At 37.8% G+C, this 27,649-nt stretch overlaps 1 protein-coding gene across 1 annotated transcript; it reads left to right on the forward strand.

Moving 5' to 3' along the window:
- Window positions 1–9,408: 9,408 nt before the first annotated feature.
- On the forward strand, window positions 9,409–20,781 carry TMX1 (thioredoxin related transmembrane protein 1; the record flags this gene model as incomplete). The annotated part of the gene is made up of 8 exons (XM_084240419.1): window positions 9,409–9,640; window positions 12,205–12,320; window positions 13,480–13,525; window positions 16,752–16,880; window positions 18,702–18,747; window positions 18,845–18,946; window positions 19,060–19,126; window positions 20,606–20,781. Exons 1-8 carry the CDS (start codon window positions 9,489–9,491, stop codon window positions 20,779–20,781), a joined length of 834 nt encoding a protein of 277 aa, XP_084096545.1. The 5' UTR covers window positions 9,409–9,488.
- Window positions 20,782–27,649: the final 6,868 nt, after the last annotated feature.

Below are 27,649 nucleotides of genomic sequence, written 5' to 3' on the forward strand. Positions count from 1 at the left end.
TACATTGCTGAGGGGAGCAGCGGGTGAGACAGGTGAGGTCTGCTGTGCCATGTGGGGTCAGCTCCCTGGCCGGGAATCGAACTCATGCTGCAATGGCTGCCAATAGCTTCATAGTGCTGAGTCTTAACCCATTGCATCACCAGGGAGGCCCAGCCTTTTGTTTCTAAATATTATTTAAATTCTTATTCTTGAACTTTTCCTCCCTTAATTTACCTATTCTGATACAGGCACATGGAAGTTTAGTTTACTTGAGATCACACAGACAGTAAGCAAGGGAGCCTGAATTTGAAGATGATCTATCTCTAAAGCACCATCCACTCAGCCTATATCACGCTTCCTGAAATGGTTGCATTTATTTTAGGACAATAAGCAGCATTCTCTTGTTTTGATTGATTTTTTTTTCTTGAGAATTAGGAACATACTAATTTGGGGGAGTGAGGGTTGTTGTCTCTTTAAATATTATGTCTACCACAGTTCACAGTGAGTTCAAATGCTTGCTGAATGACTCAGTGCTGTCTGCCTGTCTTTGATTCCAGGAAAGGTGGGTGAGAGGTATTAAGTGAAGCATTCTTGGATGGAACTGCAATTTCATCTAGTTGTTCAAAATTGTACGAGGAAGCACTAGCTGAACAACTCTCCTAGGTGTCTGGGCTACCCTATATTAATAAATGGAATATATTGAGCATATATTACTTATATTAACTCACATAAGCCTCACAATAACCGAAAACTGAGGCATAGGGAGACTGTATAACTTGTCTAAGGTCTGCTGTCATTAAATTGGTAGACATATAATTCAAGGCCAGGACAGCTGACTTTAGAATCCTCACTCAAGCACTTTGTTCCCCACTGTTCTAGATGGTGCTATCCACTGTGCTAGACTCCTCTTAGTGAAAACTTGGTCTTCTCAATATGGCTTAACTCATTAGTCATCTCCTAGGATGGTGAGATGAACCCTCCTCTTGCACTTCCTTCTTTCAGTACTTGTCAGAAAATGCCAGATATAGCTACACAATTACGGCTTTACTTTAAAAAGCATTATTACTTGCGTATATATGTCAGACATTTGGATGGTCAGGGAAGAATGTTGATGATAAATTTGAAGTTAGCTAAGATTTATTAAACTCTCATGATCCTCTGAGCCAATCAATGTGTTGAGTAATTTTCATGTGTTATTTAATTTTTAAGCAAATATATATGAAACATGTACTGCAAGCCATATTCTAAGTACAATAGACAAGGTGGTGAATGAGACTCTGCATGGAATTAACATACTAGTGAGGAAAACCACAGGAATTAAATAGGCCAACAAATAAATAATGTAATACCAAGTTGTGAGAAGTGCTATAAGTAGAGAAAAATGAAGAAAAAAGGGATGAAAGGAATGGTTAGAAAGTCTCTGAGTAGCTAATATTGAGGAAGAGACTTGAATGAAATAGGAAAATGATCCAAAAAACAAAGGGAAAAGAATTTTCCAGATGGAAGAGCAAGTGCACAGACCCTGATGTAGGTGAGAGCTAGCATGTTTGAGGAATGAGGAGGTTAATGGATGGAGGGGAGCAGGAAAGGGAGACAGTGGAAAGAAACAAGATCATAGTAGTATCTGGTTTGGTGATGTTGGCAGAAGTAGCAGAAGCAGCAGCAGTTGCAATGAAGTCAATTAGTCACTAAGTTAGGATCTAAGCTACTTTAAAGTCCGGAAACAGAAACTTTAGACCTGCTGAATTTTAAGTGTGATGGGCAGTCACTAGAGGACTTTGAGCTGGGAAATGATGTGATCTGACAGAAGGAATTATTCTGTGTCTAATCAAATACAGCAGACCTCTGAGGATCATTTCCACTCAACAGATGAGGAAATGGAGAACTAGAAAGTTAGTAGGTAGTACAACAAAAATTAGAATATTGGTCTGTCTGACTCTACAACCAGGCCTCCAGATCCTCTTACCCACCAAGCCTGTGGTGGTATTATCATTCAAAAGAAGCTGTTAGATGCAGTAGGAAGACCCCAACATGGCCAAGGGATCCTTGTCTGTTTGTATCACACTCTTATGTGTCCTCTCCCATGATGACTGGATCTGATCTTTGAGCCCAGTCGGCTGTTGTGGAAGTGACTGATGGTGAGTGCCCTCTGAGGGTCATAAAAGACATCATTGAAGGCCTCCCCTGATGGCGCAGCGGTTGAGCACTGGGGTGCGAGAATGCCCGCAGCCTCTGCAGAAAAAAAAAGACATCATTGATACTTTGCTTTTGATATCTTGCTGTGGGGGAAGCCAGTTAAGAAGCCCTCAAGCACTCCAGGGAGAGGCCTATGCAATTGTGCTAAAATGTCTCACCAGCCAGCACCAACTTTCTGACCACATGTGATCCACTTTGGAAGTGAATCCTCTAGCACCAGTTAAACCTTTGGATGACTGTACCGCATGATCAATGTCTTCACAACAGCCTTATGGAAGACTCAGAATTAGAACCACTAGCAATAAGCTACTTTAAAGTCCGGAAACAGAAACTTTAAGCGATCCCATCTATTGCTTTAAGTTACTAAAACTTGTGGCAATTTAAAGCATTATAGATAAGTAATATATCAGGCTTTTGTAAAAATAAATGCTTCTTATTCTATTGGGTCCAAATATGATGTAGAATGGAATGATTAAAACCAAAAAGCGGGCCTCCCCTGGTGGCGCAGGTGGTTGAGCACCACGCTGTGAAGCTGTCCTCAGCCTCTGCAGCACCGGTTCAATCCCAGCTGGCTGGCGAGGGTCCCACATGGCATGGCAGACCTCTCCTGTTGCGCCCGCTGCTCCCCTCAGCAGTGTATTTCATCAGTCTGCCTGTTCTGTTCCCCGCTCTGTCTCTGGTGAATCCTCTCACCCTCCTGTGCATCTGGCCTGTACCCTGGTTCTTGTATAAATAAATAAATAAATCTTTAAAAAATAAATAAATAAAACCAAAAGCACATTGATATCCTGTCTTTAATTATTTTAAATGAATGTCTTAGTCTGCTTGGGTTGCTATAACAAAATACTACAGACTCTATAGCTTAAATAACATACTTTTATTTCTCACAGTTCTCGAGACCAGGAATTCTGAGACCGTAATACTGACAAATTTGGTTTTTGGTGTGAGTCTTCTTCCGGCTTGCCATTGGCTACCTTTTTGCTGTATCCTCATGTGACAGAGGAAGCAAACTTTGATGTCTTCTTAAAAGGGAGCAAATCCAATCATGGGTTTTTATTCTTATAAACTCATCTAAACCAAATTGTTTCCCAAAGGCCCTCCCTCTTAATACCATGGCAAGGGGAAGTTAGGGCTTTGATATATAAATGTTTTGGGGGAGACATACTCATTATATAACAATTAAATTGTGATTTTTTTTCTATAATTATTGAATTTCAGACAGATTTTTGTGTATTTATGGTGTATCAGTATACATATATAAATTTTAATATCTAACCTGGTGTCTTTAATATAATATGTAAACATAAGTTAATATGCTATCTTGCTTTATATTAACTGCCAATTCTAATGGGTGGGGAAATTGTGACATCCATGGTTAAGTGTGCTCTGATAGTTATTTCCAAACTGGTCCAGTTCAAGCATTTATTGTTGTCCTGATTCTGAATCATTTATGATCCTTTTTATGCCTTGGGCTATCTGTGGGGAGAGCTTCTACCTGTGTCAGAGATTTTAATGCTAATTGAACATATTTTTCTTCTTCTGAAATTGGGCACAGTTTAGAATTTAAGCCTGGTGTCTATAGCTTCAGCTTTCCTGAGCGTTTGGACGATTATAATAACATATACTAAGCTAATCTTGAATTATAAATCCCTGTAACTTCCCAAGTAATTATTTCAGTGGCCAAATATTCAGATGGTCAAATTTTCATTTATTGACTCTAATTTTAGCTTCACATGATACTACCTCTTTGAAAATTCAGCATCTTCTCTAGCTAGTTTTAAACATTTATGCATGAGCAGAAACATTATAAAATATTTAATAAGCTTCTCTAAAGCTAACTTTTAAATCCAACTCATAAATTTAGAATGACCATGACTTTTGCCTTTCTTCATCCAGATGGGAAAGAATAATAATCTTTCTAATCTTGGCTTAAAGAGCCATAGCTCATTTGAGCATGTTATCTTACAGATAGTATAGTTTTTGAGAAGTTTATCTGAGCTGCTTCATAATTTTGCTGCTTCCACATCCTTTTCATGTGGCCAAGCAGCCTGCAGAAGCCGTGAACTTATACTAACCCCTCCTTTGTGTATGCCCTAGATCACAGCCCGAAGAGGCACAGGTAAGTTCATGATATGACTCCCAGTGGCCCTTGTGATAAATATTCCTCTCCTCCTCAGCCTTCCCTTTATGTACCCCTTAGATAAGGCCAGTGCAAAGTTGACCAAAATTCTGCTTTTTTAAATTTGAATTGACCAGTCTGGCCTTAGACCAGGAATCCAGAAGCATTCCATTGATGTTAATAAAGGCATAATCTATTAGTATTTGCTACGTGGTAGGTCCTGTGTGGCAGTCATGGAAATGCACTACCCAGATCACCTTCAAGAGAACCTTCTATGGGGTCCAGAGGGGACCTATGCTCTAATTGATGATCCCCAACTGCTGCCATTGTAAATGCTGAGGCTTCATCCCCTCCCACCCCCTACAATGACACACAGCTCCCAGCCAAAGACCAAGTAGCAGATTTACTAGTGCTGGCCTTTCCTGCCTGATGTGGGAGTCCTCTAATAGGCAACTTTGGCACAGGATTCCCTGTCAGTCTGAGACATTCTTAGAATGTTCAGTGTTCTGAGACTCTTCTCAGCCAATCTTCTTTCTCTTGTTCATTCACAGGTGTCAGACGAACACTGCAGTCTGAAAATCCTCCTGTTTCTTCCCCCTTTATTCTTCACAGATTTTTCTTCCAGTAACGTCTTTGCCGTCTAACCCCATTTTAACATCTGATTCTTGGAGGATTTAACCGTACTCTTTTTAAGCACTTTACAAATGTTAAGCCATATAATTTTCATTACAACTCTACAGGAAGAACAATCACTATTCCCCTTTACAGATGCTGCAACCAACTTTGTATGCAGATACAAAGGTGTCAAGCAAAGATCACCCAACATTTTAGAGGAAGGGCCTGATTTGAACATAGTCCAGAGTCCATTCACTTAATTACCTCACTACATTGCCTTTTTTTTTTTTTTAAAGATTTATTTATTTATACAAGCACTGAGTACAGTCAGAAGCGCAGGAGAGTGAGAGAATTCACCAGAGCCAGAGTGGGGAACAAAACAGGCAGACTGACGAAGTACACTGCTGAGGGGAGCAGCGGGAGCAGCAGAAGAGGTCTGTCGCGCCATGTGGGACCCTCACCCGGCAGCCAGGGATTGAACCGGCGCTGCAGAGGCTGTGGGCAGCTTCGCAACCCAGCGCTCAACCGCTGCGCCACCAGGGAGGCCCTACATTGCCTTTTGATAGTTCATGGGCAGTAGTAATTTCAGAACACACTCATAATGCATGGTAAAATATATTTCAATTGCTAAAGAGAGGAAATACAGATCAGCAAAGAAAACTCATTAATCAAAGTAATCATCAACTGGTCTGCATATAAACTTTCATTGACTGAAAGAACAAGGTAGTTTTAGAACATAGGAAACATAACATTAATGATTAATAATCAACAATACTTTAGATATTATATTTTATAATACCATCTGATATTTAATAAACACTGCATTTACTAATAAACTTAAATTAATACTTAATAATTGATAAATTATAAACACTGTAATGTTGTATACTTTCCTATATTTTTTAATATTTATATTTTTAGGCAAATACTAAAAATTTGAATTTTTAAAAATTGACATGCTTGTATTAAATGAAAAAACTGTTTCTTTAACTTACTTAACTGAGGTATGAGCTCATTTGTGTTTGAAGAATAGTTTATGTGCATATTTAGAAGAATAGTTTATGTGCATATGAAATTTTTGAAAGAATACAAAAGAAATATTAATAGCAGTTGCTTCAGGCATGCAAATTCTGGCAGGAGATGGGAAAGATATTTACTTCTGTACTTTGCATATTTTAGTCATAAGACTGCATTTCTTGATAAAATAAAAAATTCCCTTATAATAAAAATTTCATAATGAATTATCATATATGATTTACAGTTTAAAAAGACTATTCATGAACATAGCCCATTTTATCCTTTTACCAATCCTGTGAATATCTAAGAATATATTCATACTCCTTTATCAATGCAGCATATATAATAAAAGCATGGCATATCTATAATTATGATTTTCCTCATTCATTCATTCAACAAATATATATATTGCACATTCATGATATGCCAGGCACTGAAGTAACTTGGGCACTAAATCTTGCAGATTATATAGTAGTGAAGAAAATAGGAAGGTTTTCCATGTCATGAATCTTGAATTCTTATTGGAAAAGGAAAGAAATTAGGTAATAAACAATTAACAAGCATTTTGGTTTATATTATGAAGAGAATTACAGTGGACTAATATGATGGAAAATGACTGACAGGCCTCCTTAGGTGGGTGGTTAGGGAAGGTCTTTCTGAAATAAGGTCAATGATAAGAAGTTTTGTGCAGACCAGTGGATAAGTAGTTAAGGACCACTTAAAACCAAATTTCTACTGCGGGAATGAATTTGACCTTCTAAAGGAACCACTGGAGTGTAAACAGAGTAGAGAGGAGTAGAGTAAGTGTTACATGAGTTAAGATCACATAAGACTTTTTAAGGATTTAATTTTAAGTGCAGTGGGAATTAATAGGAGAGTTTTAAAGAGAAATGACTTGCTCTTATCTGGAGAAGTAAGAGAGGAAGCTATCATTGTAGTCTAGACAAGAGATGCTAGAACACTGGACTTGGACTGTGGAGATGGTCCGATTCAGCACATGTTTTGGAGCTAGAGTATATGGGACATGCTGATGGAGTACCTGAGAATGGGGTGGAGAGAGAGAGCAATAGAGACTTAACATGTAAATTTTAAACTTGAGCAATCAGATTAGGCCTTGAATTTCTATACTGATAAAAGAGTATGAGAGGGAAAACCAGGATTTTAATTTTGGGTCATGTCTGAGCTGCCTGATATCTAAGGAGTATCCAGTTGAATATATGTCCAAAGAGCCTAGAAAGTCAGGACTGGAGTGACAGACATATTGATTGCTTTTAAAGCCAGGATGAGTTTATCTGTAGGAGTGTGTGACTTTGGGTGGGGGGGCCAGTATAGCATCCCTGGGCCAACTGATGCTTGGAAGTCAAGTGGAGAAGAGCCAGCCAAGAAGTTTCAGAAGGAGCAGCTAATGAAAAAAGAGGAAAAAAAAAAAAAAAAAGCAAGTGAAATGCCAAAGAAGGCAAGACAATACACCACTTCAGGGAGGGTATTGTGACTGCGGAAAGCTGCTGGCAGTCAAGTAAAGTGGATACAAAGAACAACTGGTTTTGTTCATTTGCAGACTACTAGCATCCTTGAAAGGGTCTTTCAGTGGAGGGTTGGGGAGGTCTGCTAGCTTTGTGGAGTAGGCTTAGGAAAGAATATGAGATGTGGAAGTATTTTCATTTCACTGATTAGTAGTTTTGCATTTGTATTTATTTACAATGCTTGAAAAGAAAATCACAAATGTTTGTTATAAATCTATATGGCTGCTATTTATAATAACCAAGTTAGGGAAACAATCTGTGTGCCCAAGTTCAGATAAGTGAAAAAAGGAAATGTGGTGTATATATACACAATAGAATCCTAGTCAGTTGTACAGAAAAAAAAGATGAAATTTGACATTTGCGATAACATGGATGAAACTGGAGGGGCAAAGTAAGTCAGGAGAAAGATAAATACGAAAGATTTTGTTTATATGTCAAATATAAAGAAACAAAATAAAGGAACGGTCAAAACAAAACCAACCAAACCCTAGAAACCTGATTAGAATTGAGGCTTCTCGAGGGAGAGGGAAGGGGATAGAGAGCAACAGGGAGAGAGGGCACAGTGGATTTTGTGGAGCATTATGTGTGGTATGGTGGGTGTGGTGTGGTAACATACATCTGAAGAGGTGTGAACCTGCACCTTTGAATCATAGACAGTATTGTCAACCAGTGTTACCTCAATTAAAATCACCAAAGCCCCTATGTGTCTTGTTCCATTTTGAATTTCTGATCCAGCATCTCTGTAAGTGTAACAGGGTGGTCCCCAGGAAAGGGGGAGGTTCCAGGTTCCCTGTTCCACCCAAATGGAGGGTGGAGCTGAGCAGGAAGAGAAGAAGCTGCAGAGGAGACTGAGGAAGGAAGCGGGATGGAGAGCCAGGAGACCTGGAGGAGGCACATGGAGCCTAGAGACACGTGAAGAAACTGAGCTTGTCTTTTGATCATGGACTGGGTGACACAGATGTGGGTGAGACCCATGGGGAGGAGACAATGGCAGCTTTTATTTTGATTTTGATTTTGCTTTTTTCCTTCCGGGCTTGTCTGGTTGTTTCTGACCCTTTTCTGTGGGTCCCCACTGGAAGATGCTTTAGATTTGTGGCAGGTTTTGGGGCCTTGCTCTGGGCCAATCCCATTTGAATGGAGTTTTACCCACGAGGGGATGGGTAACTTTGGGTGCTTGATTTAGAAACTAAATTCTTTGCCTTTCCTGTATTGTTTCCTAGTTGTATTAAAGTTCCTTCCCATTAAAGTCTCATATGTTTTGTATTGATGCAGCGGATGGCAAAACCCATTTAGAATAGGCATGTTTGCTGGGTTTGGGCTGCCCCTCTCCCTGCCCTGTAACATAAGTACTTACTACATTTAAAAAAATTTGAGGGCTAACGGACATCCTAAAATGCACTTGATGAGTTTTTTGTTGTTTTTTTTTTTTTACAAATATAGACAACTGTAAGCACTGTTCACCACAAGATACAGACCACAAAGAGTACCCCACGAGTTTCCCTTGTGTACTGTTTCAGTCTCTAGTGCCCCAGAAGTAAACCAAATATTCTGACTCACATAAAAACTATCCATTAGCTTTACTATAAATTTCAAAAGGAACAAACGAGAACGCTAAAGGGATTTTAACTGGAAACTGCTTTCCTACAATCGTGTCAATTTGCACAAGTAAGCATAAATGCCAATCACTTGGCGCCAAAAACCTGACACAAGAGTTCTAATCAGTTTCCCGTCAGGGCCTCGCTTTCTACACCACGCCCCTTTTGGCTCTTTTCCGCCCTAGCAACACTGGGGTCAGAAAAAGACCGCTTTTCTGTCATGCGCACTAGAGATAAGCGCGTTTCCCTCTCCCTCCTCAACCAACCCTTCAGGACTTGGCCGCGTCAGGCGCACTGCGCGCGCGCTGCCAGTCCTCTAGGCGCGCGCGCGCCTCGCCCGTCCGCCGCGCGCATGCGCAGATCTGCTAGCGAGGGCGGAAGTGAGCAGCCGCTGCGCCGAGGTGGGGGCCGCAGCTCTCGCTGTGGGGTGGGCGAGCGGCCGACATGGCGCTCTCCGGGAGGCTCGTGGCTCCGCTGGCAGCCCTGGTGGTGCTGCTTTGGGGGGCCTCGTGTACCCACGGGCGGCGGAGCGACGTGCGCATCATCACTGACGAGAACTGGAAAGAGTTGTTGGAAGGGGAGTGGATGATAGAATTGTGAGTGCGGGGCGGGTGTCTCGGGGCTCCTCCCTCGGCCGCTGTGGGGCCGGGGACCCTCACCCGAGTTGGGACTGTCATTCACCTCTGCGCCCCTTCATTGCCTGGGACGGCGAGTCCCAGCCGCGACGCGGGCGCCCCCCACTCTTCCTGATCCCCAAACTCCTCTTCGGATCAGCCTCTATTCTTACCAGGGAATATGAAGTTTCTTCTAAACTGTGCACCCTAGTTTCTCTTCTAGGGCCGTGGTGCTGCCTGTGCAGTTACTTGTTTTAGATTGATTCTTCTCAAACAGACTTCCAGACTTACATCAAACTTTGCAAACGAGGAAATCGAGCAATCTCTTTTTTGTTTAATTATCCTTAAAAGGTAGCCTGAATGTAGTGTTGGAATTTGGGACTCTGTCTTAAATTTTATATTCTGCACAGGTTGTGCTTTTTTTTTTTTTTTTTTTTAATGGTAAGTTCAAGTTGGGTTATTGTAAATCTTCGTTCCCATCATTACAGTTTCACTGCTTTTATCCTTCTCATTTTTCTTTTGGGTGTGTGTTTTTACAACGGTCTGGATGTCCTGGGTTGTGACTCTTAATGCCTCTCAAAGTGGTATTGCATCAAAAGATGAAATTAATGTATGAGTGTGCATATAAACTCCTAAAAGCACCAGGTCATCGTTTATTGTTCGAAGAAAATGATATGTCTTGTGATCCCTGTATAATAATGTCGCTTCTGCATCTGTAGAAAAAAACCATCTGCCTTTAACTTTAGGTGCTAAGTTGGTGGTGGCAGCGGTGGCGGTAGTGATAATAAGTGATGTTTAAGACATTAGTAAAAATGCACCTTAACTAAATGTTAGCTGTGTATTAATTAGACTCTGCTAAGCATTAGGCATCATATACTGTCATATTTCACCCTCTACAAGTTCTTTAAGATGGGTAGTATTTCCTGTGTTTTACAGTGAGAAACAGACCTTTTCAGGTGTTGATATACTGGCTTCCTTTTGGTCTTTTGTTAGGTTAGACCCTAACAGTGAGCATGCAGTTATTGTTAGAATAACCTAGAGTGAATGTTTTCCTGTGTCTTTGGACTGTCCGTTAAGGTGGCAGGTGGAGTGGATATTCCCAAGGAAGAACTCAGAAGGCTAAAGTAGTGATTCTTGAGTCATAAATTTCAAAAAAGACAGAGTATTTATACATAGAGAATAAGATAGGGGAAAATGTTTATGCACCATTGTTAACTGCAGGGGAGAAGAAATATAACCAATGACAGCATTTGTTTTTGTTATTTTTTTTTTTGTTTTTCTTTGTCATGAGTAACTTGTTTTCAATCGAACCCATGAAATAATTCAGTTTCTTAGTGTGTTAAACAATAGTGATTATAAATTTTTATGCAAAGTACAATAAAATTTTTCTCACAGAGTAAAAACTGCATCTGTCAAAATTGAAATATTGAGGAATTCAAATTAAATCATCTGTGTGAAGTTAGGGTATATGGTTAGAAGTTTTTCTCCTTAGCCTATGGATCCTGAGGTGGTCTTTAAAACTAAAACACAGCTGAGAAACAAAAGGAACTTGAAAAAGGGGATCTACCTAATAATAGTTTGCTTTTAATTACAAATCTGTTGTCTACATTAAAGCCATTTTGATCAGACTTTTTTTACATACATATTTTCATTGCAGTACAATTTATTGTTAAGGATTTTAGCTTTGTTTTACAAGGCCCAATACTTTTAAAAAATTTTGCTTTCATAAAACAAGTGAAGAAAATATAATGAAGTGCAAAAACTGTTCTCTGGGTCTTAAAAGGTATTGCCTTTATTCTTGGTTCCATGAAAAAACAGAGCAAATTATAAGATAATATACAATAAAGAGGGGAAAATCAGGACCTTGGAAGATGCTGAATATCAGAGGAATAATTAAGATAACATGTGTGGCCTTAGGTTTATAAACCCACGGTTTTAAAAATTGGCTGACCTGCGATAGGCTAAAAGAATTTTGTATGGCCTCTTTGTGTTCTGTGGATTAAATTTTGGGGTAATACTTTAACGTAATAATGTAGAATTTTTAGTTTCTTTTAAAGTAAGAAAAACCTTGTCATACTGGACCAATAATTGACAGGCAACCTTACTTAGTTGTGGGTCCCTTCTTAAGGTAGGGGCTTGTGTTTTCTTATTCTCACAGCTCTAGGTGCTTCCCATTTTTCTCTTATTGGCACCATGGGTTTATGACTCCTGCAGTGTAAAATTATTAAATCTGGTGAACCCCAGATTTGACTTTGAGCTTTATAATTGCCACATTTTAATAGAGAAATCCAAAGGATTTTAAAGACCTGTTTGCATGTAAAAAAGCATTTCTGAACTTATTTTCAGAATTACTTTTTCATGATTAACTCATTGTTCTTGATTTCCATGTTAAGGTCACACTTAAAATGACATCTTCACAAAGTTAGTCTCATTACTATCTTATTTTTAGTATAAAATACTCTTCACAAAGTATTTGCTGTAGAATTTTGATCCAAATGTGGTCATGTTAGTGTGCTTAACTTTTTTTTTTTTTAATTGTATCTTAGTTACGCGCCCTGGTGTCCTGCTTGTCAGAATCTTCAACCAGAATGGGAAAGTTTTGCTGAGTGGGGAGAAGATCTTGAGGTCAATGTTGCCAAAGTAGATGTCACAGAACAGCCAGGTACTATAAGTCAATGGTTAGTTTTGTTTCTCTTGCAAATTGGATGGTACTTCTCCTGTTTTCTACAGTACCTTTCATTAGATTTTGAAAACAGAATTGTCTTCAGCCTACTTACCCAACTCCCTGATGGGGACTTAGTTTGCAGTGGCTGCAAAAGGCAAACTCCCTGGTTGCATATGCAGCTCATTGTATGTGTTGGGGTGAAGCATCTTGGGAATACTGTGTCTTACCTCCCCCACCTTTCCTGTATAACTGCATCTGATTTGTTTTCCTTGGTGCCTTAGGCCCCAGACAAAAATGCCTCTGAGAAGTCCTAGAACACTATGCTCCAGTTGGACATTGGCCAAACCATCATTTGCATCCATATCAAGCTTCAGAATAAGTAGCTTGTAGTTGAGGTTCTTTGTGGCGTCCAGGTCACATTTCCTGGCAAGTGATACGAATCTCTATAATTGGGTACCTAATATTATACCTATGATTTGAGACATGGGCTCTTAATTACAAAATTGCCAGGGTTGTGTGGTCAAGTATGCTCTTGACTTGGCCACCTGTGCCCATGGCAGAACCTGCTCTTAAGGATGCTGCTTTTTCAGACCAGCCTCATCTTAACTACTTTTGGTTACAGTGAACGTGGCTTCTTGACTCTGCCACCATTCCAAATGGTAATAATAGCAAATATTTATCAAGCATTTAGCTATTAGAGGTACCATTCCAGGTATTTTCATTTATTATTTAATCCTTATACAAACTTATAGGTAATATCTCCATTTTACAGATAAGAAAACTGAGGTATACATTAACCCTTATTTATATTAGTGCTTGGGATAATAATAATGCCAGCTGCTATAGTTACTACCCATCTTATAAAAACTTATAGTATTTTCCTTTTTAGCAATATCTTAAACTGTCTTTGTTTGCTGGATGCAATGTTTGATTTGCTGTATCAGACCTTTTTAAGATTGTTATATTGTGCTATTCCATGATTCATCATTAGTAGTCTTAATCAAGCAGTGGTCTATAATGGATGTATGTGTGCATACATACACACACAAAACATCTTCTTTATTCAAACTGTTACAATTTTTAGTTGAGACAATTGCAGTAGTATTTTCTAAGTTGCTTTTAAGTGTACAATTGATTTTTTTTTTAATCACTGTAGGACTGAGTGGACGATTTATCATAACTGCTCTTCCTACTATTTATCAGTAAGTATGTGAAGATTCTGTCCTTAAGAAGAAGGATGCATCAGACTATAATCACAGTAGTTGGCATCTGGCCTAGTAAATAATTAAACGGCATTGTTTTGGGCAAGTATGTTGGAAGGCTAACTGAGGTGCCTTTAAATATGTGAATGGTGTATGAAACCTGTGATCTCAGGGATTCATTGTTTTTGAAATGATAAAATATTATTCAGCATAATAAATGATTATGAGGCTAGAGTTGTAATTCCTGTGGGAAGTTTAATAAGGGAAACATCCCTGTGGGCTGGAGTGGTTCCTGGAGAACAGTGGGTTTCAGGTAGAGTTTTGGAGGTAGAATTTCCTATAGAGTGCAGAGTAAGCCTTGATCCTGAGGATAACCTCATAAACAGTCATAAGTAAGAATTTGGCATATTCAAAAAAATAGCTTGAGAAAGTGCTATAGCTCAGTCTTAGGAGAGAGGAGAGGGTGTCATGGTTATGTCTTAAGTCAGAATGAACAAGATTAGTCTTCAGTATCAGGTCTTTTAGTTTTACTTTATCTTCTTTTTATTTTTTTTTTTATTTATTTTTTTTTTAGAGGCATGTTTTATTTATTTATTTTATTTGTTTGTTTGTTTTTTGTTTTTACATGCACTGGGTACAGTCAGAAGTGCGGGAGGGTGAGAGAATTCACCAGAGCCAGAGTGGGGAGCAGAACAGGCAGAAGGACCGAAGTACACTGCTGAGGGGAGCAGCGGGCAGCAGGAGGGGTCTGCGCGCCATGTGGGACCCTCCTCTGGTGGCCGGGGAGCAGCCGGGGATCGAACCGGCGCCGCAGAGGCCGCGGGCAGCTTCGCAACCCAGCGCTCAACCGCTGCGCCTCCGGGGAGGCCCTTACTTTATCTTCTAAACTGAAAATAGGAATTTTCAAATCTGTACCTGTCCTGTACCTTAGTATCTCCTAGCTGGTAGATTAAATGTCAGGAATTACTTTTCTCATTTAAAATTTTGAAAATAAATTTGAAGTTCTTTGTATCTTACCCCTCTTTGTCACCTTTTCTCCCTCCCCTATTTTTGTATCTTTCTCTCTGGCTTTTCCCTCTTCTCCCTTGTATCCATTTAAATGTCAATTTTTTTTTGTCTTCGTAAGTGTTTCTTGCCCCTAATCTAACTCTAGTCTCTGCCTTTCATTTCTACTTCTAAACACCCCTGAACTTTTCTGGAATTTCCTGTCCTTTTTCTTGTAGTCACATTGTTAATCTTGCTCATTCCCCTAATTTCTTCTGTTGAAATTCCACCCAGCCTCAAAGAAACCTCAAATGCCATTTTCTACACAAAATTAATATTTATTTAGTTATTTATTTTTAAAGATTTATTTGTTTATTTATACAAGCACTGGGTACAGTCAGAAGCACGGGAGGGTGAGAGAATTCACCAGAGCCAGAGCAGGGAACAGAGCAAGCAGACTGACGAAATACACTGCTGAGGGGAGCAGCGGGCGGCAGGAGAGGTCTGCGGCCATATGGGACCCTCGCCAGTGGGCGGGGAACGAACCTGTGCTGCAGAGGCTGCGGGCAGCTTCGCAACCTAGCACTCAACTGCTGCGCCACCAGGGGAGGCCCACAAAATTAATTTTTAATTGCATGCTGCTTTGTGGTTTTTAACTCTGAATGGACAGGGAGCCACTAGCCCTACTGTAGATAATAGTGGGCTATTGAAAGTTTTTGAAGTGTAATTTAAGTGAGATTGATTGGCAGTGTTTAAGGTGTGTAGTTTGCAAAAGGTGAAGATGCAGAGCAGGGAGAACACTTATGGCTTTATGACCAAGCTCTGTGACCGAGCTCCGTATAGTGGGGATGGGAGGGAGGAGGTGGATGTCAGGAAGAATGCAAAGCAGACCATAAAGTAGAATTACTGCAGTGATAGGAAGGGAAGGACTGTACCAGATGCCTCCAGCAATTCTAAGTGTGATGATGGAGATGATGTGATTCTGACTGGAAATACCAGAAAAACTGCTTTAAATTTTTAACCAATACCTTAACAGTAGCTAATAATAAGTGGCCAAACATTTCAACAATCTTTCATGCTTTCCTTTAGTATTACATACACATAAGTTTTTTTTTTTTTCATTTTAACTTTTATCATTTTTTAAAATTTTTTAGATAATATTTGCTTCCCCCCATCCCCTCAGATTGAGTCCCCATAGAATTTCCTTCCCCAAGGCACCCATGCACCATCACCACTGTCCCCTGTGCTCCTCCCTCCCTCCCTCTGATCCCTCTCCCTCCCTTGCAGGATGTTTCTGGTTTATAATTGTTTCTGGTTTATAATTTTTGCGTTGTTGTGTTTTGTACTGTTATTATTTTTTTTTTACACTAATGTCTAATTTGGTTCCCCTATATTCCTGTTATAAGTAAAACCATCCGATATTTTTCTTTTTCCTTCTGGCTTATTTCACTGAACATAATTCCTTCTAGCTCCATCCATGTTGCTGCAAATGGCATGAGTTTATCTTTTCTGATTGCTGAATAATATTCCATTGTGTATATATGTACCACATCTTCTTGATCCAGTCATCTATTTTTGGGCATTTGGGTTGTTTCCAGGTTTTACCTATTATCAATAGTGCTGCATAATATTATATACACATAAGCCTTAAAGTGATTTTCTGAGCTTTATCAGTACTGTGTTCTCTCTCCTAGCCACCCAAGTTTTGAGAGAAAATTGACATACAGCTACTTACTATGTTTCATGGTTTTATTATTTAGAGGAGTAACAATAAGTCTTAAGGTTTATGGCTTAAAATATCTCATTTAATTTGTGGCTGAGATATCATGAGTAACAGTATAGTGTGCTACTTGTGCATTACTAATGATTTTGAAAGTTAGGATTGACTGTAAAAAGATTAAAGAAATAGAATAGGGCCACCCCGGTGGTGCAGGGGTTGAGCGCTGGGCTGTGAAGCTGCCCGCAGCCTCTGCAGCGCTGGTTCGATCCCCGGCCACCAGCGAGGGTCCCACATGGTGCACAGACTTCTGTCTCACCTGCTGCTCCCCTCAGCAGTGTATTTCGTCAGTTTGCCTGTTCTGTTCCCCACTTTGGCTCTGGTGAATCTCTCACCCTCCCATGCTTCTGACTGTACCCAGTGCTTGTATAAATAAATAAAATAAATCTTAAAAAAAAAATAGCAGAATAAATGCAAACTTTATTTACTTGGTGCTGGTTAATATTTAGTTCTAACCTTCTTTAGTTGTAAAGATGGTGAATTCAGGCGCTATCAGGGACCAAGGACTAAGAAGGACTTCATAAACTACATAAGTGAAAAAGAATGGAAGACTATTGAACCAGTTTCAACATGGTTTGGTCCAGGTTCTATTCTGTAAGTATGAGGGATTTTTATCTTGCTTATTTCTGAATTAATTGCAATAAAGATTTATTTCATATAAGAAAGCATTCATACTCAGTTTATATCTTGGACTCTTAAGGTATAGTCACATTTACTGTGATTTTTTTTAGTTTGACTTTATTTTCTAAATCAAACTTTTATCCTTGTTACTTGTTAAGATAGGAGCCATTTTATAGAACTTGAATGCAAATTCAGGAATGTTTCAGCTTTGTAGATATGGTCATTGGTATCATCAAAAACTAAATAAACCTTCTAAGAATATGAGCAATGTAATGTGTAAAGCAGTCATTTGAACTGATTTTGAATGAGAAGTCTCAATAATACACTTATCCATGCTACCTTCAGATTTTAGTTGTTGATATAATGTGATTGAGTTATGTTTAGTTGGCTATTCTACCTGCCCGATAACTGTGTGTGAGTAACACGGATGAAGAGTGACCTTAGTAATGGCATGATTTAACTCTGAGCATTATACATAGCTAAAGGATAGATACATTTCTCCATACCAGCTTAATATGGAGCAGTAAGAATTAGAGTTAGCAAGCATGCTTCCTTTCACATTGTTGGCGGGGCACCAGACTTCATGGATCATTTGAGAGGCCTCTGGCCTCATCCTGGTGTGGCTATGCTAACTCTTCCTGACTCCTTGGCACTCTTGCCCTTGGAGGACACAGAAATAAAAGTGCTCTGGATTCTGAGAGTCATGAAAAGATCAACTCTAAGCAGTGTTTTGAAAGAAAAGTTTAACACCTTTCCGTTATGCCTTCTTTCTTGAGAAAGCCTCTGAATTGTATTGTTTCTTAGCTGTGAGGATTTCCCTACTAAACCACCATGCCCAACTTCAAGTACCTACAATTCCTCATAGTCTAGTTAGTGCACCCTACAGAGAGACTACACAGTGCTCTAGGTTTTGATTCCCTGATTCTACTCCCATTTTGCCTTTTAAACAACAGAAACAATGTGATTAAAGTATCTTTCTTTGTTGAACTGAAAATATAATTGATGTTTGTTCTTTGAAATCTAATCTTATCTCAGAAGTGAATCTTAACCTCTGGGGTCTTATACATAAGGGGGTTGCTCATAAATCTTGTTTGAATCCTCAGAGCAGCAATCTATACCTTTTTTTTTTTTTTTTTTTTTTTTTTTTTTTGCCATTTGGAGTACTGATTGAAGGGCAACCCAATGTCAGCTCAGGAAATTTGAGACCCACCCAAATGGCTGAAAACAGAATAAGGACATCATGCATACAGAAACTTTGGCTAATGTGTGAATTGATTTATGTACTGATGGCAACACCAGTAACAACACTTCTGCTACAGGGAAAATAGTTGGTAATTGGCAGACCTATCTTATTTCTTGAACATTCCTTTTTTCTGACTACCCATGTAAATAAACTACTTGGGTTTTGTAAAACTAATTTTTACTTATGTTATCAAACTAATGTTATTGTAGGCTTTATTTAATTTTAGTAATGGGATATAATTGTTACATGGGCAGGATGGGCTCAGCAGGTGCTCTTAGTTCTTCCTTTTGGCTCCCATCTCTGCTTATTCTTGGGAGCATCTTAAGGGTGAACAAAAGTTGGAATTTGCTTATAGTATTCCTAACTTTTTTCAACTGGTTCCATTGAGCTTGTTACCTGTTACTCAGGGTTTATTGGAGAAATTGACAGATGTAAGGTTTACCTCACAGATTAAGGAGAAAACGGAAAAGAAAGTAGCAAATATTTTAACATAATGGCAACAATCCAGAATGAGCTCTGATTGATTTTCAATGATCTCTCTTTTACTTTAGGATGAGTAGTATGTCAGCACTCTTTCAGCTGTCTATGTGGATCAGGGTATGACCTAAAATTTTATTTCTGTTTTAAATATTTTTAACATTCACCTGTTTTTAAGCAACCAGTTTCTTAGCTCATGTTTTTCTTTTAATTTTAGACTTGCCATAACTATTTTATTGAAGACCTTGGATTACCAGTTTGGGGATCATATGCCGTTTTTGCTTTAGCAACTCTGCTTTCAGGATTATTATTAGGACTTGTAAGTACTTCATTTTCAGAGTACTAGAAAGAATATTTCAAAATTTGATAGTAGAATTGCACTAGCCATATCATACATTGTACATTCATATTTCTTATGTTTATTTTTTGCAGTGTATGATATTTGTAGCAGATTGCCTTTGTCCTTCAAAAAGGCGCAGACCCCAACCCTACCCTTCCAGTAAGTATATTTTAAAATGTTTATTTTTATTCACCATAATCCATTCATTTCTGTAAACACAACCACATTTAATGGGATGCCCTTCTAGCTTAGGTCACTAAATGTGAGGTGGTAATTTATATCAAAATGGAGAGGGTGAAACATATTTCATGTAAGAAAAACATCCAGTAGATTTTGGAACATAGTTACTTTCTTGGCTTTTATAATATGGAGAATTTTAATAATGTTGATTGGCTGTCAGTTTTTATTGGCCAATTTATTTGGACATTCCATGATTTTCATGGATTCATTTGAAATCACTTGAGTCAAAAAAAGTTTTATTTTCTGGTCTTGAATTTATTCATTAGTACAGTGAGCACATTCAAAGATTTTTCTTATTGTAAATGGGAGGATATTGGAAAATACTCCAGTGACTGATTTAGGATTGGCATTAACACTGTACTTTACTACAAGATGACTTTATATCATTAGAAGCATTTGCTGCTGTCTGCATATAATTCCCTACCAGTCATTTATTTTTCATACTGAAAACTATGCCGTTATGGATGGCTTCCTGTTTGCAGTTTGTAAAAAACTTTGACTTTTTGTAATGCTGTTTGCCTTTCAGCAACTATCTAAGGTGGACTGCATATGTGATACTATTCCCATTTTGTCCTTGAGGAAACAAGGTTCAGAAAGATAAAGTATTTTCCAAGGTTATACTGAAAGAAGAGTGCTGAGAGTAGAATCTAAATCAGACTCTTGGCCTGACTGTTTCTCTGATTGTGATACCTGTTATGACTTTGGATTTATTGAGGTCAAAACTCTTGGAGTGATACCTGTGGAGATGGCATTTATAGTGTATCTTGTCTGTTGACTAATTGACACATTGTTTTGCTACTAAAAAGGATGTGTGGATCATTTTTATGTAGGATATAGGATCTCTATAAGGGGAAAATGTAGATTACTTTAAAAGCAATGTAATGAATGTAAAAGCAAGCAATGGATATGTGTACACATATTCAGAAGTTCATTGTCCTTACAATTGATACCTTTATTATTTGTGATTACATCTTAAGAAAATTTTATATGTGGATTAGGGGAAGCACATTTATGATACCAGTTGAAAATAAAACATCGATAGGAATATAACTTTCAGTTTGAAAAGTCTAATTCCCATTTGGGAACTGAATAGAGGGTAGTGTTGAAGTTTGTTACCTAGAGGATTTAAGAGAAAGTTAATATATGATTATATTTAATGGAGTATATTTTCTTACAACTGCCTCATTCACAGCATTAATTTTAGTTCAGTTTATAAATAAGTGGTTAATTAGAATGAATTTAGTAAGTAAATGGGTCTTCCAAACCATTTTTATTTTTTTTTTTTACAATTTTTATTTTTACAATATCATTTATTCTTGGTAATCTTTTCCTTTTGGAAATCCAAACTCATGATCCAAACTAACAACAAAAAACTCATTTCCATTCTTTATCTTTAAGAAAAAATATTACCAGAATCTTCTCAACCTTTGAAAAAAGTGGAAGAAGAAGAGGCTGATGATGAAGATGTTTCAGAAGAGGAAACTGAAAATAAAGAAGGAATAAAGAAAGACTTTCCCCAGAATGCCATAAGACAACGTTCTGTGGGTTCTTCATTAGCCACAGATAAATCCTAGTTAATTTTTATAAATATCTTAATATGATTTTGACAGAAAAAAGAAGATTTATCATTTCTTTTGGTTTGAAGTGAACTGTGACTTGCTTGTGCATTGCAGAGTTCAGTCTAGATGTCATTTGATTGAACAGTCTGCTTTTAGAAAATAAAAGCACCACCTAAAAATGTTGGAAGTAGGATTTAAGTACAGTATAGTGGTTTAAACCTTTAATTTTTGAAAATCTGGTGCCAAGCAATAAGATTTGTGTATGTTTGTTTTATAATCTGTTTCAAGTTTGAATTGAAAAATTTCATTTCCCAAGTATTGCATTATTGAGATATTTAAGGAGATTATTTTAGAGAAAAGGATTTCTCATATGATATAATTTTCTCAGTTTCACTGTGTGAAAAAGACATTTCCCATAAATGGGAGCTTTTCCCATTGTTTCAAGAAATGTGTATTTCAATAACAACTCTGGGGTCCTTTTAGAAATATAGTAAAAGTTTCCTTATTTTTAGATTATGTAACTAATTAAAAACTACCTTTAATTAGTTTTCTACACATGCTAATGCTAATACATGCTCCACTGTAGGATGTGCTACTGATTTAGGAAGTTTTTGTAAGTTCATGGTGTTGTCTTGATTCCTCTAAAGGTTGGTTGCCTGCCTTCTATGCTGAGTGTATGGTTTGTGTTTTTCTTACTTATAATGGGTTGTAGTTTTCATTTTCTAATTTAGATAATTTCCTGGAAATACATTCATATTTTAATAAATAGTATTTTTTGTTTGTTTCTTTCAAACTGAGGTTTACTTGAGGGATCCTTAAAATCAAAGAGCTGTCACTGATAATTTGAAATTTTGGCCCCTGTTTCAGATTTTCTGTCATTCTTGTTGAAGCGCTACTTGAACTTTTTCATTTTTATTTCTGACTATGAAGACAGGACATTCCTGATTTTTTTAATTTGATGTGAAAAAGTGTTTGTTGTTATTTTACATTTTGGAAATGCACAGAAGTTTAATTTGATATAAAATAAACTGCATTCTACTCAGGAAAAAGTATCTTAAGAGTATATGTATTCAATATATATTAACGTATATAGAAAGTTCTTAATTGATTTTACAAAGTCAGTGTGTGCTTGATGTTTTAAAATCATATTCTTATGTTTTTGAAAAGAAACTCCATGTTCTGCTGTGCTTCCTGTTGTGTGGTACTTCATAGGTATAATCAGCAGGATGGGACATTTAATATTTTTGCTCCTTAATGAGTTAGAGTAATGAGTTTATATGTTACAGCAAAGAAAGGGAGATTGGGCAATAGAGAACTGTATTAGCTATTAGGAGGGGAAACCCATAAATATACATAATGAATCACCTGCCTATTATGTAGTCTACAATATCTCTAACGTGTCCCATTTTGTCTAGATTTTGCTGCTATGTGAATTCATTAGACTTAACAGTATCATAATGTACAACAGTTTTAAAGACCTCTCCTTTAGAATATTAAATATTCTACCATTGAAGAAGAGTTTGGATGTGTAATAATTTTGTGATGCTTTAGAAGAAATATCTTAAGCACAAAATAAATTTTTCTAAGCACTTCACTAAAGCTGAAGCCAAGGGTGATTTCTAGTTGCATATTTAGAAATGACTACTTTGTATTTAACAATGTTCAAGTTAATAGATATCACCATATGTGTTCTTGGTCTGTAGTCAAAAGGCTAGAGTAAAACACATTTTCTGACTGAAGGAAATAGTCCTCATTGATTATGCGTTCTGCTGTGTGTGGTATTCTAGTCCACATGACATTATAAATTTCAAGTTTTTAAGTAGAAAATACAGAAAATGTAAAAGGCTGAGCAGGTGAAGATTTGATGTTTCAAAAACCATGGTTACACAGTTTTTCAGACTTGTTACTGTGGATATCTGAATAATCAATTTTCTGCCATAGCACAGACAGAAAAGGTATGGAATCATTTTATCATTGGCAGACCACTCTTTTTCCCTTATTGGTTTTATGGGGCTTAATCTGGCAGCTTAGCTACAATTAATTTAGGAGGAAATAAGGTACTGTGTGAAAGCATCCTGGAGAACTCTTGCCCACAGCCCTCTCCACAGTCATTCAGCTCTGCTACTGAATTATGTAAAATCTGGTCATTACCCTGAGAAATGCAGTGTGCTACCACATGTTACTAACCGCTTACTCAGAAGTCCAAAACTTCATGAAGATTCCTGTGCATCTATGTCATAACAGCTGCCATTCACTAACTACCTGTTAGGTTTTCCTGTATTCATTTTGTCCTAACTGTAATGTAAGTGTTCACAACTTTCAGGCAAATAGGCAGAACTGGGACACAAATGGGTATAATTTCAGTCCAGTTCTGATTTCAAATTTTGTGTTTTTTATTCAGTATGAGTACTGAAAATTCATTAATATGTATATTAACTAGGCTATGCTTTCACTCCTATCTGAGTATCATGACAAATACTGTTCAGAAATACCAGTATTCAGCATTTGCTGTTGTGTGATGTTGCATGCTTCTTTTTTTTATTTTTAAAGATTTTTTTTATTTATACAAGAACCGGGATACAGGCCAGAGGCGTGGGAGGGTGAGAGGATTCACCAGAGATAAAGTGGGGAGCGGGGAGCAGAACAGGCAGATGGACTGAAATACACTGCTGAGGGGAGCAAGTGGGCATGACAGTAGAGGTCTGCTGTGCCATGTGGGTTTCTCCCTGGCTGGCCAGGAATCGAACCTGTGCTGCAGAGGCTGCGGACAGCTTCTCAGCGTTGTGCTCAACCCGCTGCACCACCGGGGAGGCCCATGTTGCCTACTTCTTAAGAATCAAGGTTATTGCAGTAAATGGTGCTTTCTTAAAGTGAACAAATACTTCTGTCTTTCACATATTTCATAGAGAAATATCCTTGCCCTATTTACATCTGCAAGCTAGTGCTCCCTGACATCAGGTGCAACAACTGCACATGTCTGATGCCCCTTTGCAAATGCAGCCCTGGGTATGCTTGACTCAGTCCAAGGACAGCAATAGCAACAACTCTTGCAGAGGTGCATTTGACCTCAGAGTAAATGATAATATTGAAGCAGTTTTTTCTCAAATCACTTGTGTTCTTGTTCAACCCAGTGCATTAAAGGCATAGTTCTGAGCTTTATGATGAAATTAACATTTTTGGATGAATATTTTAATTCAGGGTTATCATAGCTTAAGGTAGAATTATTTTAATAAGTTACTAATTTCCCCCAGTTTTATTGAGATATGATTGCTAATTACTTTTGATTTAGCTCTTTTATTAATAAGACTTGATTTGAAATAGAATTTAAATGTGGTTTTTACTGAAAAAATTGCATAATCTAAAAGTAAAATTTTAAATTGTGTATCTTACCTGTGTATTTAAATATATTGGCATTGCATATTTAACAACTTTAGTATTTGTTTTGAAGCCATTAATGCTAAAGTATAAATTGGAAGTCTGATTAAGTTGTACAGTCAAACTATATACTTGGACAGATTCAAAATATCCCCTTTTAAAATGAGTGCTTGTTAGATGACTGGATCAAGAAGATGTGGTACATATATACCATAGAATATTACTCAGCATTCAAAAAAGATAAACACATGCAATTTGCAGCAACATGGATGGCGCTGGAAGGGATCATGCTCAGCGAAATAAGCCAAAAAAGAAAAAGAAAAATACCGGATGGTCTCACTCATAGCAGGAATCTAGAAAACTTAAATAAGGGACCAGGAAAATGAATATAAGAAAGTGAAAATCAAAATCAACAAAAAACTATGAACCAGAGACACTTTTAGGGGGGCGGGGGCGGGAGGGGAGGGATTGGGGTCAGAATGGGGGGGCTGCAATTGTATGGGGAATATAACAATAAAATTTATAAAAAAAAATAAAATGAGTGCTTGTTTTTAATTAATTGCAAGATATAATATCAGTATTGTGGTCAGTAATGAAAGCAGCTTGTGCCTCCTTTCTGCTCATTTGCTGTGTGTGGCATTACTTTTAAGCCTCTTTTCATTGAGATATCACAAGTCAGGCTGATTGTATCCTTATAATGAGAACACAAGAAATGAAAATAATTTCAGTTGATCAAATGGAGATTTGATTTATCTGAACCTTGTTTTAAATCTCAGAGTTTTAAGTTCAGTGAAAATATATTTCACTTTGAGGAATAACTTATGTTAGTAGTTTTTAAAATTTCCTAGTTTCAGTTTTTTAATAAGGTATATCACAGAAATGAGTTTGCTAATAGATTGAAATACATACTCAGGTAATTTAGGAAGATTCAACATATTACTACTTGGCTATTCCTAAGAACTTTTTCTAAACTTAGATATCTCTGTTTCCACAAAATCAAGTATCTACTTGGTTGGAAAATTTAAATGCTTTGAGCTGTATTTTCCCTGCCCAACCCAAATAATATTCCTGAAACTGCTAAAATAATAAAAAATTCCATGAGTCTGCCTCATATGCCATTTGATGGTTCAGGAGTTCATTCAAATCCTGTAAGTCCTTCATTGACCCACACTCATTTTTCTCATAGTGTGGTTTTTATCAGTCTCCAATTGCATTGTGTCTTGTAATATTATATTTATTATACCAATTACTTTACTTACATTGAGCAAATTGTAATACTTCTTTTTTTTAAAGATTTTAAAAAAAAAATTTATTTATACAAGCACCGGGGTACAGGCCAGAGGCACAGGAGGGTGAGAGAATTCACCAGAGACAGCAGGGAGCAGAACAGCAGAAGGACCAAAATACACTGCTGAGGGGAGCAGTGGGAGAGACAGGAGAGGTCTGCCACGCCATGTGGGAATCTCCCTGGCTGGCCAGGAATCGAACCAGCGCTGCAGAGGCTGCAGACAGCTTCACAGTGCTGCATTCAACCTGCTGTGCCACTGGGGAGGCCTGTAATATATCTTCTAAGCTGTAATTTATGAGTAAAATGGTTTCTACCTTGAACAAGATGATCATTGCAGTCTTGTCTCCAAAATCTGCTTGTCAACTCCTTGAGGCCTGAAACTCTGAGACAAACCGTAGTGTTGTGGGGGGACTCTGGGCCGAGATCAGGAGACCTGGCTTCATATGTTGTCTCTTCTACTGAGTAGGAATGTGACTGTCATCTGTCTGGGCATTGATTTTCATATTTGTGAAACAAAATGGGTCAGTTAGCAGTAATTTGGCCATTAGTCTGCTAAGATGGAGCAGAAAAGGCCAAGACTAGCCTGCCTTTAATACATAGTAAACCTGTCTACTCTAACTTTCCTATCCCTTACCACAGAACTCAGAATTTAAGTTCTCTGTGCGCTTCTGGGGATGCTGTCTCCATCCTTACTAGGGGTGAGTTTTGATAATTCAGACGCACAGTAATCTAATCCAGTCACGGACATAGTCAGTGAATAGGCCAATTGAGCCGGTGAAGAAATGGGGGTTTCTGGTAAGAGCTCTTTTTGTAAAAGTGTGACTCAGAAGAGACAGTTTGGAGTTTGCCATTATCTGATATGATTCCTAGGATTTTGTGGCCATTGCCAGTCTGAGGATGAAATCAGTAGGCAGGGCAGAACTGAGAGAATCTCAGAAAAGCAAAGCTAGAGCTCTGACACTGGAATCCACTCTACCTCTGGACATCTTATATGAGGCGGTTTTCCTTATACAGGCTTTCAGTTACTTGGAACGAGAATATCAGCACAGCTGTAACCTCTGGATTTTGTGAACAGTGGTATCTCGATTTGCTTCACCCAGCTTAGTTCCACGTCAATTTTATTACTCGAGAGTGCTCACTCTTAGATGTGGTGTACTTCTCTCACCGTGACTTCCAAAGGTCAGTAAAAATGTTAATTTTTATATATGTGATGGAAATGAATTCTTGGGTCACATCAGACATGTACACAAACCTATACAGTAATACAAGCTTAAAAGAATATTGTTTACCTTTTCAGGAACTATTTAATTGTTATTATTGCTCATATTATGCCAATGTTATGATCTGTAAGTGATAGAAATGAAATCCTAGAAGCTAAAACTGGTGTGTATTGGTTTCAAGTGCAGCTGTTCAGTGTGAAATCAGATTTTGAACCTAGAACAGATTTTTTTTGGCTTTTAAATTCCTCTCATTCAGATTTTGTGTTTAGTTAGCAAGTATCTTTGCAATTTGTCACATAGTAATTTGAGTCTTCTACAGAGAATGGCAGCAACTTGGATATTCTCCTTATTTTGAAAGTTCTAGTTATGCCACTTTGCGTTTACCGAAGATCTAAGTTAGTGCTTGTTTTCACTAACAGAAAGAAATCTGGGGTGGTTACTTGACAAAAGTTGAGAAGTGTTCAGCCTTTCTTTTGCAGCAGTTGTTTTAAAGACAGTGCACTCCGAGCAGCAAGAGCAGCACTGGCAAGCTCCTTCCAGGGAACTACCTCATAAGGCTATGTATGTATCATATCATTCCTGCTCTTGCTATAGGCCATGTATTTTAGGTTTTATGAGTTACTTTATGATTTGGTAGATTGCTTTTTGGATATGGGAATGCTCAAAATTTTTACCGCATGGATTAATGGTACTTGCTTCTTTGCTTTATACCATTTAATTATGAATTATTTCATAGAAATGGTTTACTTCTGGATCGTGGTGGAAACCTGTATAATTTTAAAGGTAGTGAGAAGTTATTTTGTCATTTTTTCCCCTTTGAGGAAGAGGAATGTTTGTATTGTTTGAAACATTAGTTTGATTATGAAGGGGCATATTCCAGTTGAGCAACCCTAGTGTTTGATAGACTTTAACTTGATTATGATTTGAACCATTTTGGAAGTGTTATTTTTGCCAACCTGTCAGGAATGTGATTGCTTTTTTTTTTTTTTTTGGTACAATC

This window comes from Talpa europaea (genome assembly GCF_964194135.1).
Source record: "Talpa europaea genome assembly, chromosome: 8".
In the NCBI taxonomy this organism is placed as follows: Eukaryota; Metazoa; Chordata; class Mammalia; order Eulipotyphla; family Talpidae; genus Talpa; species Talpa europaea.